The sequence below is a fragment of the Falco naumanni genome, chromosome 6 (assembly GCF_017639655.2).
Source record: "Falco naumanni isolate bFalNau1 chromosome 6, bFalNau1.pat, whole genome shotgun sequence".
Taxonomy (NCBI): Eukaryota; Metazoa; Chordata; class Aves; order Falconiformes; family Falconidae; genus Falco; species Falco naumanni.
The window spans coordinates 24624966-24643139 of NC_054059.1; the positions used below are offsets into that span (position 1 = coordinate 24624966).

Genomic DNA, 18174 nt, shown 5'->3' on the forward strand with positions numbered 1-18174 from the left:
TGAAAAACATATTTAAAACTTTTACTAAATTATAGAGAATGGCATCCTTGGCTGAACATTGCGTCCTTTGCCATAAAGGTCAGCACAGATCCTTGACTTGCAGTCCATTCATAGAAATCAGCGTGGCCTTTGGCTCTTGGATAACTATCACACAATAACACTTAATAAAAACCCTGAAGATACGTATGAATTTATAAAGCACATGAAGGCCCTTTTACAATATTTGTTCTCACCTAATTGGCTCTTGGTCTTCTTTGTCTTCCTTGCTTTGTGCTATCCTGATTCCACTTTTCTTTGCTCGCGGACAGCCTGAAAGACTGAGTAAAAGAAAACATTTTAAAATGCAGTTTTTCATTCTTGGGTACAGTTTACAAGGGATACACTTTCGAAAAACCTGCAAAACAGGTAACCCTGCCCATTTTCCAAGTGGTTTGAATAAGGAGAGCTGCAGTATGCAGCCACGAGGGGGAATCCGCGTATCTCAGTTCGTGATGCAGGACAGGACTGCAGGCACCGTGCAGACCACACACAGGCAGTCCCCAAGGAGCCAGGGAAAGGAGCTCTTGAACTCCCTGACTAATAGTCCCTCCAGCTGACTCAGCAGCAAGCAGCGACAGCTTTACAAGGAACAGAAGTCAGTATTTCAGGGCTGAGAGACATCATGTCCTCTGTATGTCCGAGAGGGATGGAAGAACAGGCTCAAAAGGAGTCTTTGGATCTCTTGGTAAGACTAAAGATTTCTGTAGGGAGCGCATTAGGAACGCTATCAGACCTTTTCAAATGTCACGTAAGAATCCTGTAGAACGGTTGAATAAAAAAGTGGCAGAGCTGAGAGCTGTACAGTGCCTTCCTGAGAAAGAGTTTCAGTGCTCAGAACTCACCCAGACAAAAAGATTTAGTAGAGACAAAGTTACATGTTAGGTTAAGCAATGTTAGCTTTAACTAGACACTGAGAATGTTGTTTTTAACTACACAACATGGAAAAAGATATATCTACTCCAAGATTTTATAAGCTCAGCTTGTCCTTTGCATATGAAGAATTCATCATAGAAAGCATTTAGTAAACTTGACAACAGATATTTAAAGATTTTTTTAAAGTAGTTGCTATCCAAGGACACAAATATGTCCATCAAAAAACCATGCTTTGTCTTCTGTTTAAATATTATTTCCATCTTAACATATCAACATTAAAAAAGAAATCCATTAGTAGAACACCACCTTCAAAAGTATTGAGATGAGAGACAAATTAGTGTTAACAAAGAAAATTTTCTGTCGAGAAGAAAACAAAATAGGAGATTAATTTTTATTTGTTTTTCCAGCATGACAAAAGATACTTCAGTGTTGTACAATAGGTCCTGTTGTCAGGAAGAAGAGGCAGAAACACTGGTAGCAAAATTTTCAGTTACTTTGTCTTGTCAAGACCAGTGAAGACTGAGAGAAGGTGATGCAATCGCACCTTCTGCAATCAAGCAGAGAAAAGGGTGATGCAATCACAGACAGAATTCTGTGGCAGTAAATGAAAAATAGACAAAAATAGAGTTTACATGCTGCAAAGTCATAAATAAATCAATTAAAGGGAAGAATGTTAGCACAAGATATTGGACATAGTGTATTACCTAGGAACTTCTAGTGAGATGGCATGGCTACATCTACAGTGGTAAACGGGAGGGACCCAGAACTGCTGTTTTGACCGAAGACCAGCCAGGTCACATCAGTACAGCTAAACTCTCTGTCTTTGTAAGCAGGACAGCTCCACCCATATTGCTTATGAAGAATGATCCGGTCCCATGCTGAGCCCCAAATCATGTCTGAGAATTGCCTGGAAGAGTTTCAGTGTCCCTGGGTCAGTACCATGCCAGGGGACATACTAACAAATTAATAGTGTAGGCATCTGTAGTCTGACACTTGGAGCTGTGCTTTCATCCCATTTAATTTTCTAGTTTAAATGCAGCTGACCATTTTCCTTTTTAAAGCAAGCTGCTGTTTATTCCAACTTGCACAGTGCACACTGAAGTACCATAGTTCCCTGTGCAGAAACTAAATCTCAGAAATCCTGTGCCAAAACTAAAAACAGTTTTCTTCAGAAATAAAAATATCATAATCTCTAAGAAGACAGAGGCAGGAGAAAGAAAGCCTGAGAGGTTTAGAATAACAGGTAGCAGGCTCTGGGGCAAGGGGGCAGTTTGGGAACAGGTTGGTTCGTTGCTCTCTTGTATGGGCAGAAAAATGGGATTACAGAAAAATCTGGAAATGAAGGGGAAAGGACAGGAGTTACAGATATCCCTAGCTTACCTGTGAGACCCATCGTACCCACTGTGTAAGAATCATTAGGTTTTGCCTATGAAAATTAAATAGTTAATAGAAATGCCTCAGAAAGCAATACTTTTTTTAGTAGGTGTACAGATGGGTATGCTTGTAGATGATGACATTTTCATAACAATATCTGAACGAAGAGCTTCTGCCTTGACTAATGATTTAATGTTTTCTACATATTAAATCAATTTAATTATCACGTACTTATTGGTATTTCAGTGCATCATATTTTTGCAATAGATCTTTCTATTCCGGCACTATGATTTATTAGAAAATTCTAAGACCTTTCAGGTCCTCTAAACAGACATCTCCAACAGACAGCTTCTGAGGTTATGATTAATTCATTTTTCCTCTGACAGCAGATTCACCAAGAAAACATATGTGAAGGATGAGCTTTTGGTTTATTTTTTTTTTATCCTATAATAATGAAAAGCTATTACAAAGTAAACATTAATTCATTTTTATATCAGTTTAATTCCTTATATATGAAGATAAAAGACAACTAGGGAATTTCAACACCATTATATGCTGATACAACTTCTTGCAATACATTGAATGGGCGTGTGGAACTGCAGAGTTATGGCAGAGTTAAATCTGCCTTCATCTGTGCTTGCTGTTGAGGAGCCATTTTAAATATAGATGATACCTAGGCATTTTGGCAGCCATTTAGGAGAGAAGTTTGTCATTCCTTTCCTTCTGAAATGGAAAGGGTTGTAAGTGATGGTATCAAATGCAAACAAAAATGCTAACTCAGATGCAAGCAGATGTAAATGCTAATTTTCAGTGTGGGAATTAAAAACCTTAAAAGTGAATGCACTGTGGGGTCTTTCATAGGTAACCACTCTGGATTTAGGGTACTGGTTTGCTGCCCTTTTGAGGAGTGTGCATTTTGGCCAGCCAGCCTCACTGCCTCAGAAATGGTCTTGACAGATATCGTGACCCAAACAGTGTGGGGCTGGCTCTGTGTAAATGTGACAGGTCTCCTGGGGACATCGATGGTTTTAAGCACAGAAGACATTATTCCTTCAGTGTCAGTGCTCCCATGCCTGCAGGTACCCAAGGACCCGGGGCTACCAGAGGCCTTTTGGAAGAGAAACAAAGGAGTTGTGTGGTCAGTATAGACATGGTGGCATTTCAAAAGGTTGAATGTGTTAAATCCCAGTGGACTGGACAAATTTCACATCACTTAGTTTTGCAGAATTATCTTTTATATCTTTATGTGTACTGAGTATGCTGCAGAATCAAATAAAATCTTTGTCCAGCACTCATATGCAAAAATACAAGAACGTAAAGATTTACAGGCAAGAGTAGCTACTACCATCCAGCTCACGTTGTGGTCCTACAGTGGCCAGGATGATCTGACATGCAGTGGTTCTCCTGTGCTAACCTTGCCAGCTTTTAGGTTGCTTGTTTGTGACACTTTGCCAGCTGCATCTTCAATGTTCTGCCTGTTTCTGGTTAAATAGATGACCGAGTATGTAAACAGCTTCCTGAAACAACAAAGTCGGGACATAGCTACACCAAGCATAGTGCTGGTAGAGGAGGGAGTTGATAAATCCACATATAGTTAAATGTAGTTCTGCACCTGACCTTAAATCCCTTTGAAAGTGTGATTTAATCCCCTACATCACGTAAGTGCTTTTAAAATGTTTACATCTTCTCCTTTATAATGTTATTTGTACTTTTGATGTCTAACTGTGCATTACGGAAGTTGTTACTGTTATCTTCCATTTTTCCAGCATGTAAATGTATTACACATTCCCAATCTCTGTGTTATTTATGTTTTGACTTTAAACAGTTAATTGCTTTTACTAGGAATACATTTTTAACTGGGAATTTGTGTATTGACTAGTTATAGCCAACTGTAAAACTACAGAGACTTGGTGAAGCAAGCAAATATCCAGACCCAACAGTATGCATGGCAGTAAAGAGCCTTTACTAAGAAGAGAGGTGGGCTACACAATTATTCTTTGATTAAACAATGGACAGCTATTTACAAAATATGCTGCAGCCCTTCTCTACTGATTTTACAGTTCTCAAATAGCCACAGGGGAATTGCTAATTACACAGCATGCGTAACATTACAGCGGTGCCACCAGAATTGATTTGGGGTTACCAACAATACCCTAACTAGTAAATGGGAAGTTTTCTTTGGCCCTTGGTAAGGATCACAGTTACAGTTTAGGCAGTTAAAGTAACAGCTTTCATCCATAAATTTCTGTTTCCACTCTCTTGCCATGACATAATTATGTGCAATGCATTGAGATTTAAAAACAAGCCTGTACTAACTAACAAGACTGGTGCAATTAGATGAAATAGGTACTTTTTCTCTCTGATTAAATCTGGTAAGGCTTCAGCTGGGAAAGGAGGTAGAGAACTGGGTCCAGTTTTGCATTTCAAGAAATATGGAGGGAGCCTGGAAAAGACTGACAGGAACAATCAAGAAATATAATTTGTAGGGGAAAAAAAATGCAGGAATAGGATTTGAGTCCAGAAAAGTAAGACTGTGAGGAGAAGAATGAAGTCATTCAGAATGTAAAACAGCAGAAATTTATGAATGTTGAATTGCTTCCCTGGGCTAACAGAGAAGGTATTAAAACTAGATTAATTTTCTGCAAAGGTTTTGATAGATATTAGCAAAAACATTCCTACCTATTCGGGTAGTGAGCCATGCTGAAGCTGAGAAATGTTATTCATTGGTGGTAAACAGAATGAGTTAGACCAACCCATGTCTATGTACAGCACTCAACGCTACTTCACTATTGAGAGAGGGAAGAGAGGTCTGTTGAGGTCCCTTCTAGCCCTTCAGTTGTTTGACTTAAAGAACAAAGCCTTTTCTTTACATACCTTCGATGTGAAGCATAATTTCCAGTAATATGCCCAGAGCCATCACACCCAGGGGTGGGACACCTAGAATAATAATGGAAGAGATATGGAGCACTGTTACTGACAGGAAAGATGTAACCGCCCATTAAAAAATATTCATTGGCTCAGTCCTTGTTTCCACAGGTGCCAGCCCTGGGGACCTCTAGCCATTGCTAAACCTAAGCTTAATTCCACACCGGGGACAAATGTGCTTTCTTCATTCATAAAATGTTTAACTTTGCTATTCCTCACCTGCCCACTCAGACACTTTCTGGTAACTCCAGTATCAGCAGATTAGAGCCTGACATCCCCGCACCACCAGGAATGAGCAGGGTTGACAGCAAATGGAATATCCCCATGGTGTATGCTTAGGTAATGGCTAAGCAAGCTGTTCTGTTTTCCATCAGAGCTATTGCTCTAATCCTACTGCACAGTGGCATGAGGTCGCACCGTGGAGAGACTCCTCCACCTCTCCATGAAGTGAAGGAAATGCCTAAGGAAAAGGAAATGTGTAGACGGGGAAGTAATGCTGGCCTCTTGCAGAGAAAGAGTAATCCACCCTAACACCAAGCTACAGCACCAGACAGTCACTGATACAGCCATCAGTGGAATTTCTAGTAGTCGAATGACATTAGAGTCATCAAAGAAAATGGATGTTTTTTTCTACATTGCAAAGATGATTGCGATCACCACAGAATATGCTAAATTGTAATGCTAAGTAATATCATTAGCTGGTATTTGAACTGCTACACCAAATCACAGAAAAGACAAAGGAAAAATTAATTTATAGTCATTTTACTGAACAGACAAATGCTACATGAATTCCAAAAAGTCACTTTTCTTGAGCCTGAGTTTCAAATTTTAGCCAAGCTTTACGGCTTTGTTTGAAGAAAGCATTCAAATTCAAAAAAGCATGTGCACAGCTTCAGATGTTGCTTTCTGAAACATCAGATTTCCACAACATTGAACTCCTTCACCATTTGAATCAGAGTTGATGCAGACTTGGTTTTCACCCTTTAGTTAGATAGTTACATGTGTGCTTTCCTCAAAGTTCTTCCATACTGGTAAACTTCTGTTTCTCAAAGGTTTCTGCTGAGACTTGAAAGTTTCTTAAAATCAGGAATTAAGCAACCCAGAATTCAGTTCAATGGGGTTTTCACATTCCATGAAGATGAACTTTAGCTCTTTAAAGCTAGTAAACGTTACCTACTTCTGAGGAGCACAGAAGGGCCAAACTTGAAACATGATTAACACAACCTTGAAAAAGATAAATAGAACTGGAATTTGTTAAACGGAGTACAGTCTTCATCCAGACCAAGTCACTTATTCTATAGAAAACATTAAACTATGGCAGGACTTCCAGGATGCAAGCTGGTAACACCTCTGGGGTTCACCACATCATTGAAGTTACTTTTCCATATAACAAACAGCCTGTGTGCTTTGGACAACAAGTCTAAGCAACATCCTTAAAGATAATTCACCTTTCCTCTTGCTTATGTCTTTGTGCAGGACCAAGAGTAAGACCATGATCTTGGCTAGAAGGTGTATTACCGTGAGTCTTACTATCTCAAAGGTCAATATATGGGTTGACATCATACATCAATCCTTCTGCTTCTAGAAAAACAAAACCCCCGATTTTTGCGTAGGTTCTTCTGACACAAATTAGGTGAAAATGTGGCCCTTGGTGAAGAAGTCATATCTCAGTCTGTATGGCCCTTACCATTTACACTTTGCTGTGGCTGCCCTTGGCTATCACAGTTTGGCTATTTCTTTAAATTAAAAAATAATTTAGATAAAGGCTCTTATATTTTAAATACTTCATATCTAAATATTTCATGTTCTCATTATTTATTTTTATTTTTGGCAAATGTTTTGAGATCTGCAGAGAGACAATCTCATTTCATTTGTTTTACAATGATAGGAATCTTCAGTGATTTACAATGCCTATTTCCTATTTCCATCAAGACCAGCTGCATCACTGAAGCCTGACTGAAGCCTCTGAAGATGGTGAATAAAAAGATATGAAAATAAGAATTAATTAAAGGAGTTGACTAAACTTTGGCTTTAAATGTCTATGGCATTTAAATGAATAAAGAACAAGGAGCCATGAGACTGTTCCTCTGCAGTCTGTCTGAGGTACTACAAGCATTCCTGCTTCATGAACCCATGCTATTTGAAGACACCATTTTCCTCTTCAGATTTTTCAATCCTTTTGAGAATAAGCTATTATCAAAACTGAACGATGTTTTTTCTCATCTTTTCCAAGACTTTTGCTACAGGCAGGCATGATTAATAGTGTCTTAACAAACATGATTTATAAGAGGCACCGGTCTCTCTAATCAATCGGTTTTAAAATTAGACCATTACACCTCAACTATTTGGACAGTCTTACAGAATTTTAAAAATAGCTTATTTCTGTGTCATTTTAAAAAAAAATAACTTAAGCAACTGAAGCTTCTGAAGAATTCATACTGCTGTAAATTGAACTAGGAATCTTCACAGAGAGCTCTGTACAGTTCACACCAATTTAAAATCATACTCTTGATTAAACTGGAAGAGATTTTTTATGTAGGCAAGGATTTTAGAAAGACCTTTCAGATTTTGATTTTGGCACTATAATTTTTTTTTTCCAGTCATAAGCTTATATTGACCTAAATGTAACAGATGAAATGAGAGTTTAGTGCAATTGGTAAGAATATTTTAAAAACCTTGAATGTTTCTATTTACTGCTGTTTCCATTCTGTGGGAAGAGCTTATAACCACTGGGAAATACAGGATGCAGATATACAGCAGTCTATTTCACCTATAAGTTTATTACAACATTTATTTGCTATCCTAAGCAGATTAGACAAGGAGATATCTACAAGTCCTTGCACCATTGGAATTGAGTCTGTATTTTCAGAATGTCTGATCACACATAGGACTTGCATATACCCTACTACTTTACTATCAACTACTACCTATACATGCTTGACCTAACCAATCATATGTACATGCAACAATGCAAGAAAAATGTAGGTTCAGGTGCTTATAAGAGGTGATGTGAAACCCTTTGAAAATGAATATCAAAGTGGAAAATGGGATATACAGTTTCCCTGTTTACTTGAAGTTAATGTAATTTGGCAGGATCAGAAGCTTGTTTGTAGACTCTACATAACAGCTTATTGCAGCAAAGGAAATACTTTACTACAGTAAAGACTGAGGTGACAAAAGGAACTCACCCTGTAAAGAGTGAAGTTCAGAATATATAACACTAGCACTTTACCACAAATTCAGGGCATCTAGCAACAGAAAGAGCTTGTCAGTGAAGGGGAATGCAGTTAGCACCACGCTGATGTCCCATTCATTTCACAGAACATCCCAGAGAAGCTTTTTTCAGAATATAAGCATAAGCAGAAAGCAGGGCAGCCAGCAGAACAGCAACAGCTGTGGTGGCTGGATCCAGTATTGGGCTTAGATTCAATAGCAGAAATGAAAAAAAGGTGAGAGTCAAACTGAGACAAACACACTTAAGCCCCACTATCCAGTGTTCGCTGGGGAAAGGACTGAATGTGTGCAGCAATTAAAAAGGACTTTTGGCAGCTTGAAGGAACTTTAGGGAGGTTCCTGGGACTGGGGAGGAAATGACTGCAATGCCCAAATGGCCTCTGGGAGAGTTTTTCCAAATGCCAACGGTTAAAAGTCTTGCTGCAAGCTCAGCTCAGAAAAAAGCCAGCTCACATCAGCATAGCAGACTACAAATAACATCCGTGTTTAAACCTGCATTCCTAAGCTTTTACCTGGGTCTACAGAGCTAGATAAGCTTACATGTAGCTTACATATATAGATTTATAGCTCAGCTAGTAAAGAGACCAAATAGGATGTTACACAAAGGTACAAAGACAGAACTGAGGGAGTCTTGTCTTCATTATTATGTACAGCTTTGGTTGACTTACTTTTAAAATTTATTTTAAAAAATAAATTATCCCTAAAACACACTGATCAAACAAAGAAACAGTAATCTGCAATATAATGAAAAATCTTTGCTTGTATTTTCTTTTAGAGATTTTACCACAAAATGACAATGGCTTGTTGGAACCAGAAGAATTGCAGTTCCCTAGGAAAGAGGCAATGCTCATGAAAGGTTTTGCAACACACACAGCTTGACCGCAGCTCAGAGCCTGGGGCTCAGGCTCAGGCTCAGGATCAGGATCCCCCTTTCTCTGTCTGAAATCCTCCACTGAGATTCAGCAACACAGTGAATTCTATTTCCATCTCAGTCAAATCTCGTCTTTACGGTTTGACCAATTTGTATGTATAAATCTGAATGGAAACCTTGGATCTAGAACTGTACAAGCCCAGATTCAGCACACCATGTAAATGTAAGTCATTGTAACACATGGTTGCATTTTTCGTGAAGCAGGGTGATAATGTAACTTTTCAGAGACAATTTTAGCAATTATAACCAATATAACTTCTTCTCTCTGTCTCTTGTCCCTTCAGTCACCCTTGGACATTTTGCCTTGCACCAAATGCTTCTCCCTCTGCACACTTTCAGCCTGACTGCTCACCACTACAGCCTGGTTTTCACTAAGAAAAGGACATGTTATTAAGCTAGGCTGTAGTTTTCACTGGAATTGGCAGGCTTGTAAGCTGTGTACCTTTTTTATCTATCACTCATGGGGAATTAATAACAGCACTCAGTGGACACTAGAAATAAAGAAATAATAACAGACACTAATAAAAGTGAAGAGCATTGCCAACTCTGATTATGGCAAACTGTGTCAACATTTTATTTTTGTGCTGTGGGAATTGGCTCCCATGGAACTGAATTAAGCCATTAATTTCTCTCATACTGTCCATGACAAAAGCCATCAGAGAGTAATCCTTTCTAGGATCCACCAAATTCTACTGGGGTTCAAATGCAACAGGTTGCTACAAAACACTTTCCATGATCTGTTACTAATAAGCTGGTGTATCAGCTCTAAAGACTGATACTACTTTTATTGTTTAGTTTACCCCACTTAGTATCTACTACATTATGGAGCCAATGAAAACGCTTATAAATAATACAGTTTACCAGACAGAATGTGTCCTATAAATTACTAATCAAACACTTAAAGAGATGTAGCTAGCAATCCAAAAGAAAAATCATGCTGAATTGAACAGGGGAGTAAACCAGTAAGTTCTGCAGAACCTCAGAATGGTTCTTCAGAATGTTCCACGCTGCAAAAGAATTGGGATTTAACAGAAAATTATATCTTTCCCAAAGATTTATTTTGACCATGCTGTCAATCTCTATAGTAAAGGTGTGATTTTCTGTTGAAGGTGAAAGGCTAGAGAAATAGAATTGTTTCCTGTGGGGGGATCTTTTCATAGCAGAAGGTAGAATGTTTTATTGTCTGATGCTTTCCACGTATTTGAGATTCTGTTTTATTTGACTGAATCACCACAAATGGAATTCATAGGTTGGGAGGCTGAAAGACAGATACAATAACATTTTGCATTTCTATCTTTCATCTGAAAGTATTTTACAAACATTAATGGTTAAAATCTCACAATACTGCTTTGAAAAAGGAAAGAATTTGGCAGAGGAAAACTGGGGCATAGAAAGGCTAAATGACTTTACCCAGAAGAGGAAAACATGCTAGAACTAGAGAATCTTATTCACTGCTCTGTTTGCAGCTATAAAGCCCTATGTCTTCTGAAACTACATATAGATTCATAAACAAATTATTGTGGGTTTTTCTAGTCAGGCAGACCAGAAAGAAAATGTTACAAAAGTAAGCCTGTAAAGATATTGTGCCTGCAGTTCCCTGGATTGAATAAGTGACAAAGGAGAAAAAAAAGGGGAGTAGGCAAGAAAGGGATGAGATGAGAAGAAACTTTGTCAAATTAAGAAATGGAGTTTTCTGTAATGTATGATGAGTTTATTGTATGTCTATGCCCCTATGAATTTGAGTGCTTCACAAAAACCAACAGGTTTGCACATCTGTCAAACAAGTCCCCTTTTTAACTATTTAAGAGGCTGAAAGAAAGAACAAGTTTTCCTCCAGTTCTTCCTACGCCACTCACCACTAAGCTGCAGGGAGCACTCTAGGGCGAGAAGAGCGATCATAAACAGAGCTGTGTGGTCCTCAGCACAGACTTTTTGGCCACAGGTGAGACAGTAACAGTCAGGGCTGTGGTTATTGTTATGAAAACACCTATTTAGCAGGAACTGGACAGACACCAGCAACTCATTTGCCTTTACCTTTCTGAGCAGTCAGAGCAATGCCTCCCAGCCATTAATGTTCTAGCCAGCTCTGTGAAAGAGATCTGGATGTGCAAATCTTAAAATCTTATTTCCAGTCCCAGGTATTTTGGTAATTGTCAGTCAAGCTCTAATTAAGTATGTGAAGTGGGAACAGTGTTGATCTTTTTCCTCATGAAGATGCAGGAGAAAAGCTGTTGTATGTTCTAATTCCAGTAGGAACACAGATGCTTTTCCAGTTTTACCCCATTGTCTTTTATTGCCTATTTTTTTACCACAGCATTTGACTTCTGAATTCCTAACTTTCTTTTGGTACTTAGAGAAAAACCCTCTACCTACACAATCTATCTGTGAATTTGCAATGAAAAAGTGTTTTGTTAGGATGGATTTATTTTTTCTTAATTTCCCTCAGTGAAGCTGCGTATCTACATACTTCTTCATTTTTTTATTTTACTCTTCTTCTCTGTATTTTCAACCTGTTATCCTTTTCCTACAGTGGAGCAAGAACCTCCATTTGCTTTTGCCCCATGGTTTGTTTTCCATCCATATTCCTCTCCAGCATCTCCCTTCCACATTCTACTCCTTCCTTTTCCAGCTCCTTTTCTTTCCTCGTTGTTTCTTCTTGTCATTTTTAAATTTTCTCTCTCTCTTTTGATTTTTTCTCTGTCCCTTTTTGCTGATGTCTTCTTTCTCTGTTCCTCCTTCATGCTTTCATGATCTCTAATAACCTTGAAGTCGACAGTTGTTTCTTCTTTCCTCCTCTTTTCTGTTTCTTTCTATTATCTCTTCTTTCATCACCCCTCTTGTCCTCCTGCTCTTTTCTCACAGCTGACTTTATCTTTCCTGTAGTCTGCATTGCCTGTGGTTCTCTCAGCAATGTGAGACGACTGGGTACACATTGCATCCTTGTGTCAGGGGAGAAAATGCTGTATGTTGTGAAACTTTAGCATAGAATTTCTTGGCTGCCAAGACACAATGAGAAATTTTAAGTATCTTGCACTCTTATCTTCATTAAAGTCCTTGTAAGCTTTATCACTGGCTTCAAAAGGAGCTGAACCAGGCTAGCACTGGGCACTTCTGCAAACTGCCATCAGAGCTCATCTGAATTGGTTCAAGAGGCAACATAAACTCTGTGGGACAGGTAGGCAAATAATGAATATTTCAGTGGATCTTCAGTCTCTGGTTTCATGTTCAAGTTTAAACTTATGTTCTACTCCTCACAAATATACCTACAAAAGCATGTGAAATCAGACCCCTATAAATATCAAAGGTTCATAAAGATGCGTTGTAAGCCAAAAATAAAAAATAAGTTAAATATAGATTCATATGGTAGTTATTTCCCTATATTCAGCCTAACCAGAAGGAGTACTTAATCACACAAATTTAGCTTTAGCAAAAGTGCTAAATATTACTTTTCCCTACATAAAATACTGCTAACATTTCTTACTTCGCAGAATGCTACCTGACATGACAGGCCTCACTGAAGGTAATAGGAAAATGTAAAGCCCTGAGCCACAGCAGATAAAAAGGAATAGGGTTTGAGAGAGCCAGCAAAAATACGTATGGTGGAAAGGCAAATGAGTGAATTGAGGAAAATCTTTTTCTATCTTGTCAGTTGCTTTTTGGCATTGGACCCAATGCAGTTCAAGTAGGAATGGGCAGGAGATCCAGGCAAGGATTACTCCTGGTGGGCCATTACTGAGCCTCCCACCGGGAGAAATGCAGGTTGGAGTCTGGAAAGAAGTGTGGAATGGAAGGATTTGTTGTTACCACTTTCACTGTACAGTCTTTCTATCCATGAGGGAATGATGCCAGGCCTATGGAGCTAGTCCAGACATAAGACTGAAATAATTTTGGCTGAGCCTTCGTGGAGTAAATTCAGTCTCTTCTATCTCTGCTGAGAGATTGCTCTGTCTCTTTGTCTCTAGAAAACCCCAGCAAGTGAACAGTTCTAAACTGGGGACAGCTGACTACATACTCTTCTCCTTAGGTAAAATTTAATTAATTCCCTGACTTTCTGCATGCACAATTTTTCTGTCCTTAGCTGCTGGTATTATCTGTACTGCATTCCTGCATTTTCTGAACTGTGTGTGGGTGAGAAAGAACATGATATGGTTTTTAATTACACTGAAATCCATTTTCCTATTAGCAGTCTAAAATGCATCACGCTGGCATTTAAAATATTGCTGTGCACTCAAATGCACAGATACACATGATGCGTTTAAATTAATTATATTGCTTTAGAAAAAATATTCCTGTGCCTTCAGTTACCACCTCTGCATGCTGCCTGTTCTGCTAGCCATCAGGACTTCCCAGCTTCCCAGCAGCAAGTGCCATGACGCGCTGCCCGCTGTTCTCACATCTAGCACCAGCATATACCACCTAACATGCCAGTTGCCAAAGGCATGGTACATGCCTAATGTGAAATAGCTTCTGTGCACTACCCAGGGGGTGCTCCGTTCACAGAAGCTGCCAGGGGGAAGCTGTGAATCAGCTCTCTCCCTGGGCACCTTGCCCACGCTTTCCCTCCTGCCAGCATCGCCTGCCTTGGAGGCAGCACCGGCCAGCTGCAGATCCCCTCCCCGCAGCAGAGAGCACTTCCTGGCACCATGGATGAATCAGTTCCAACATATGCAAATTCAAATATTCATTTCCAAACACCTCAGCCTTTGAAAAAAACCTTCATTTTTACAGTGAAGGACTAATATAAAATTATCGAGGCGCAGAGAAAAACGCAGGAGAAGACAGCCTTAAGAGAACATGCCCAACAACTAAAAGCAAAGCCATGTGAGTTCTCCATCTCCTGATAGCCTTGCTGCAAGCCTGTACTTGAAAAAAATCCTCTACATGCACTTTTTTCAGTAATTTAGGGTAGACACACTTGCTTCTGAAGAAGAATGTCCTGTTCCTAGGTGGTCTATTAATATGGGAATCACTAAGCCTCTCACGAATATCTGCCACTGAGCCACCGCACAGCAAGGTCGGTCCAGTCAGGGTTTGCAGAACAGCCAATGACATGACTTCTCTTGCTCTTGTACAGATGGGTCCAAAAGAAGCACTCAAAGTCAATAGCACAACTCTTGAAGAAATAGCATTTTGGTGTTCTCGACCTCAAAACATGTCTTCAGAAGCTCATACAACTGGCCTAACTTTTCTGTTTACAATGTAAAAGGAAGTTTTAGCACAAAATTAAATTAAAATGAATCTAAATGCTGAATATGCATTTGAAAATGCACTCTTTAAAGTAGGGAATTTTCCCCTAACAGGAGATTTACATTATGGTCAGTAGCCTGCTCGTTGCCTTGAACACCATAAAATTATCAATAGCAGAATTCTTGAATTGTCGTCTCCACGTTGCTGCTTCTCCCATGCTCTGCTGTTTTGTACTTCATGTATCTTCTCCCAGGTGAAGCAATTACCAAGGGGTCTGGTGGACGTAGCAGTATGACCTTGAATCTGTTACTTCTTGAGAGTTTCCTGGAGGTTTGGGATGACTTCTGGAATACTCAAAATGGTCAGCATCTCCCCAGGAAATGCAGAGGAAAGCTATCAGATTAGGACTGCTAAAAGCAGAGGTAACAAATGAAACAGCTTTCATATAGTCTGTGGCCTTAATCCACTGAAGTCATTGGGAAGAGAAAGGGTATAAGCCAGCATTAGCCATTCCTTAGCTATTCTGTTTTTCTGGTTTCCATTTCAACAGAACTGTTCAACTTGTGCATGCACAAATATTTGATCAAGAGAAGGGCTCTATAAGATCACAGGAAAGGAGATGAATCAAATTTAAGGGGGAAAGGAAAGACTGAGTGGGAAGGGCAGAAGGAATAAAAGCATGAAAGAAGTCCAATTTATATTTTTTTCCAAAATATATCTAATATTAATATAAAAGACTAAGCTTACAAGGTATTTCTGTCCCTGCATACTTGAGAAAAAAGCAGGCGTCCTGCCTCTAATGAGAGTCCTCTCAGTCTAGCATTATGGCAAAGCCACAGATGAATAGGATTGTAAACACCTTTGAGTTATCTAGGAAATATATCATGGGCAGCATGAGGACTCAGAGGTTTGCCAAAAAAAAAAAAAAAAAAAAAAAAAAAAAAAGGAAAAAGAAAAAAAAAAGCCATTAAAATAATCTAAATGACAGAAAATGTAATGGACTGGAATTTTCTTCACCATGAACAGCTTGTTTCTTATTCTCCTGTTTCAAAGAGGCAATTAAAATGAAGATTTTCAGTGCACATTCAGAAAGGTAAGGTAAGGTAAACATAATAGTTTGGTGTAAAATGTGTTTAGGTGACTAACTGCATCTTAAGGCTGAGAGGAGTGCTTTGTTCCATATGCAGCCACTGCATTGTGCCCACAAGCAATGCTGGGAAGTGCTGTTGTACCATGAAGTTCCTATACTGGATGAACTTTTAAATCTGTTCTGAATGTATGTGTTTCTATCTGAAAACACGTGCCATCCAGCAACAGGGGCTGGTTAACAACTGGATAAAGGGAGCAAACTCCAGGGGTTTGCTTTCCCAGAGCACAGATACTACTTTCTATTTTGGGGGTGAAGAGTCAACAGCAAATGAGTAGAATCCTTCAGGTTTTGTTTCATGAAAACAAGCAGCTTTTTCCCTCTAGGCCTAAAAACATTTGTCAGAGGCCCAAGTGAGGAAATGTAAAAATACTGAGTGTGAATTATATCAGACTGTGAGAGGCAGTCTGGTCTAGTAAGAAGGCTAATGAACAGTACAGCTAAGGGAAACCCAGCTTTGCCACCGATTCTCTGTGTGAGTTCATACTGATTTTTGAAAACTTCTCAGACCTGCTCTAATTTTTCATGTGATTGACTTGAGGCTCACGTTCCATATACACTGAATTAAGTATAACCTCACCATTTACTTGACCCTAATTTACCTCAGGCCTGCAATGGTAAACAAGACAATACTGAAGGGAAAAATACCTGGTGCGAGTCCAGTCATGAACATGTCTGCAAGAAGCACAGCCTGGCATGACCACAGGTATGCCCACCCCTACAAGTACTCCATCCTACTGCCTTGAGGTAGGCTCAGGTGGTAGACAGTGGTCAGACAAATCAGCCCTAATGAAGTAACACTTAGGAGGGTACAATGTCTTTGGTGTTCTTCCTAACTCTCTGGGAGCTACAAACACTAAGCTGCAAGTCTGCATTGCTGCAGGACATTGTGAGATGGTTATGGGACTGAAGCACTTGATCTATGAGGCTAACAGAACAGTCTTCTTCATTCTTATGAAGAAAAGTGTAACGAATCATCTTGCTGTCTACGAATGCCTAACAGGATGGTGTGGGGAAGGCAAAAGTTTTCTCAGAGCTGCACAGCTGCACAGAATGAGAGGCAACGGGGACAAAGTTCAGCACAGGAAAGCCCGATTTATTGAAAAAGAAAAAAAAAATTACTTTCAGGCTGGTCAAACAGTGGAACAGGTTGTGGGAACTCTAACCTTAGAAATACTCAAAACTTGGCTGAACAAAGTCCTGAGCAACCTGCTCCAACTGGATTTGGTCTGAGTCGCAGTTTGGACTAGGTAACACTTGTTATATAGCATTATATATATATATATATATATATATATATATATATAACATATCATGATCTTATAATTATGTAATACCTTGTAAAAACTGTATCAGAAAGCATACTGTTTGGCCTCCTATTGGCAGGCTCATTTCCAGAAAGATCAAGCACTATCACTGTATTGGATTCCAGTCCCTTCTTGACAGTTCAAGTTCAACCATCAGCCAATTTCTTTGCACATATATAACAAAACACTTATATATTTATTTGTATCTGTTCTTTTCAGCTATTTAAAATGATGACTTTGAAGTTTGCAGAGCTAATGAATGTTCAGAAATTCTCAGCAAGGTAGATGAAGTGGATCACACCAAACATCCTGATCAATGAAAGTGACTGTGTACCCGAGATAATACTCCCAGTTTCTATTCCGGGCACCCATCTGCCTCTGCTTTGGAGTTCCCTGTCCCTCCTGAAAGGATGTTGCAGCTGTCTGGGTAGCAGTCAAAGAAACAACTGAGCTTTTAGTACGGTATTCAATAACTTGAAATTGGTGCCATTTCACCCTAACCTGTCAGACTGTATGAGGCAGTTTGCACATTATGTGAACAAAGGAGACATCCTTTCAGTGAGGGCAGGAAGCTCTGATAAGACCATTAAAACTGTTCCAAGCTAAACTACTCTTTCTTGTGCTGGAATCTGAGACTGTATTGAACAGCACTTAAGTAATAATTTCAGCTTCATAAGAACATTCCAAGGTATCATTAAGTACAGCACTTGAAAATGAATTGTGCTTTTTATTGTCACAGGATATGCTCTGGTGTCTTTTCTTACTTTGGCCCTCCTTACTTTCTCCTTAAAGTTAACAAAGGCAGAAAGCCCATGCTTTTGTACAATTTCCCCTTCTGCAACTCCCATAAGATTAGGCAGTGCAAGCTTGGTTTATACTGTAAACATTTCATGAAAGAGTCACTTTAATTTCGCAGTCTAATAGCTGAAGGAATAGTTTCCTAAACAGCTGCGCAGAGTGCTGGAGAGGTTGGAGGTTACAAACAGGGATAAATGGCTGTGCGGCACAATGGCACTGTGTGACTGCATACTGCAGTGTAGAAAACAGCTCGCTTGCCCAGAAACACTTTGCTCACGGTTGGGAATGCAGGCAGAGAGAGAAAGTGCTCCTGCTCTATTATACCTCAGGGCTCAGAGCTCTCATGCACTGCAGAATTA

At 39.3% G+C, this 18174-nt stretch overlaps 1 protein-coding gene across 11 annotated transcripts in view; it reads right to left on the reverse strand.

The window, feature by feature from the left end:
- The window catches only part of MYT1L (myelin transcription factor 1 like), a 305413-nt gene that overhangs the window by 27952 nt on the left and 259287 nt on the right, over positions 1–18174 (reverse strand). For all 11 annotated transcript variants that reach the window (XM_040599195.1, XM_040599202.1, XM_040599201.1 and 8 more), the window contains 2 exons: positions 5161–5223; positions 234–317 (listed from right to left, as the gene is read on the reverse strand). In XM_040599195.1, coding sequence (XP_040455129.1) covers positions 234–317; positions 5161–5223 — 147 coding nt within the window. The remainder of the gene's footprint in view (positions 1–233; positions 318–5160; positions 5224–18174) is intronic.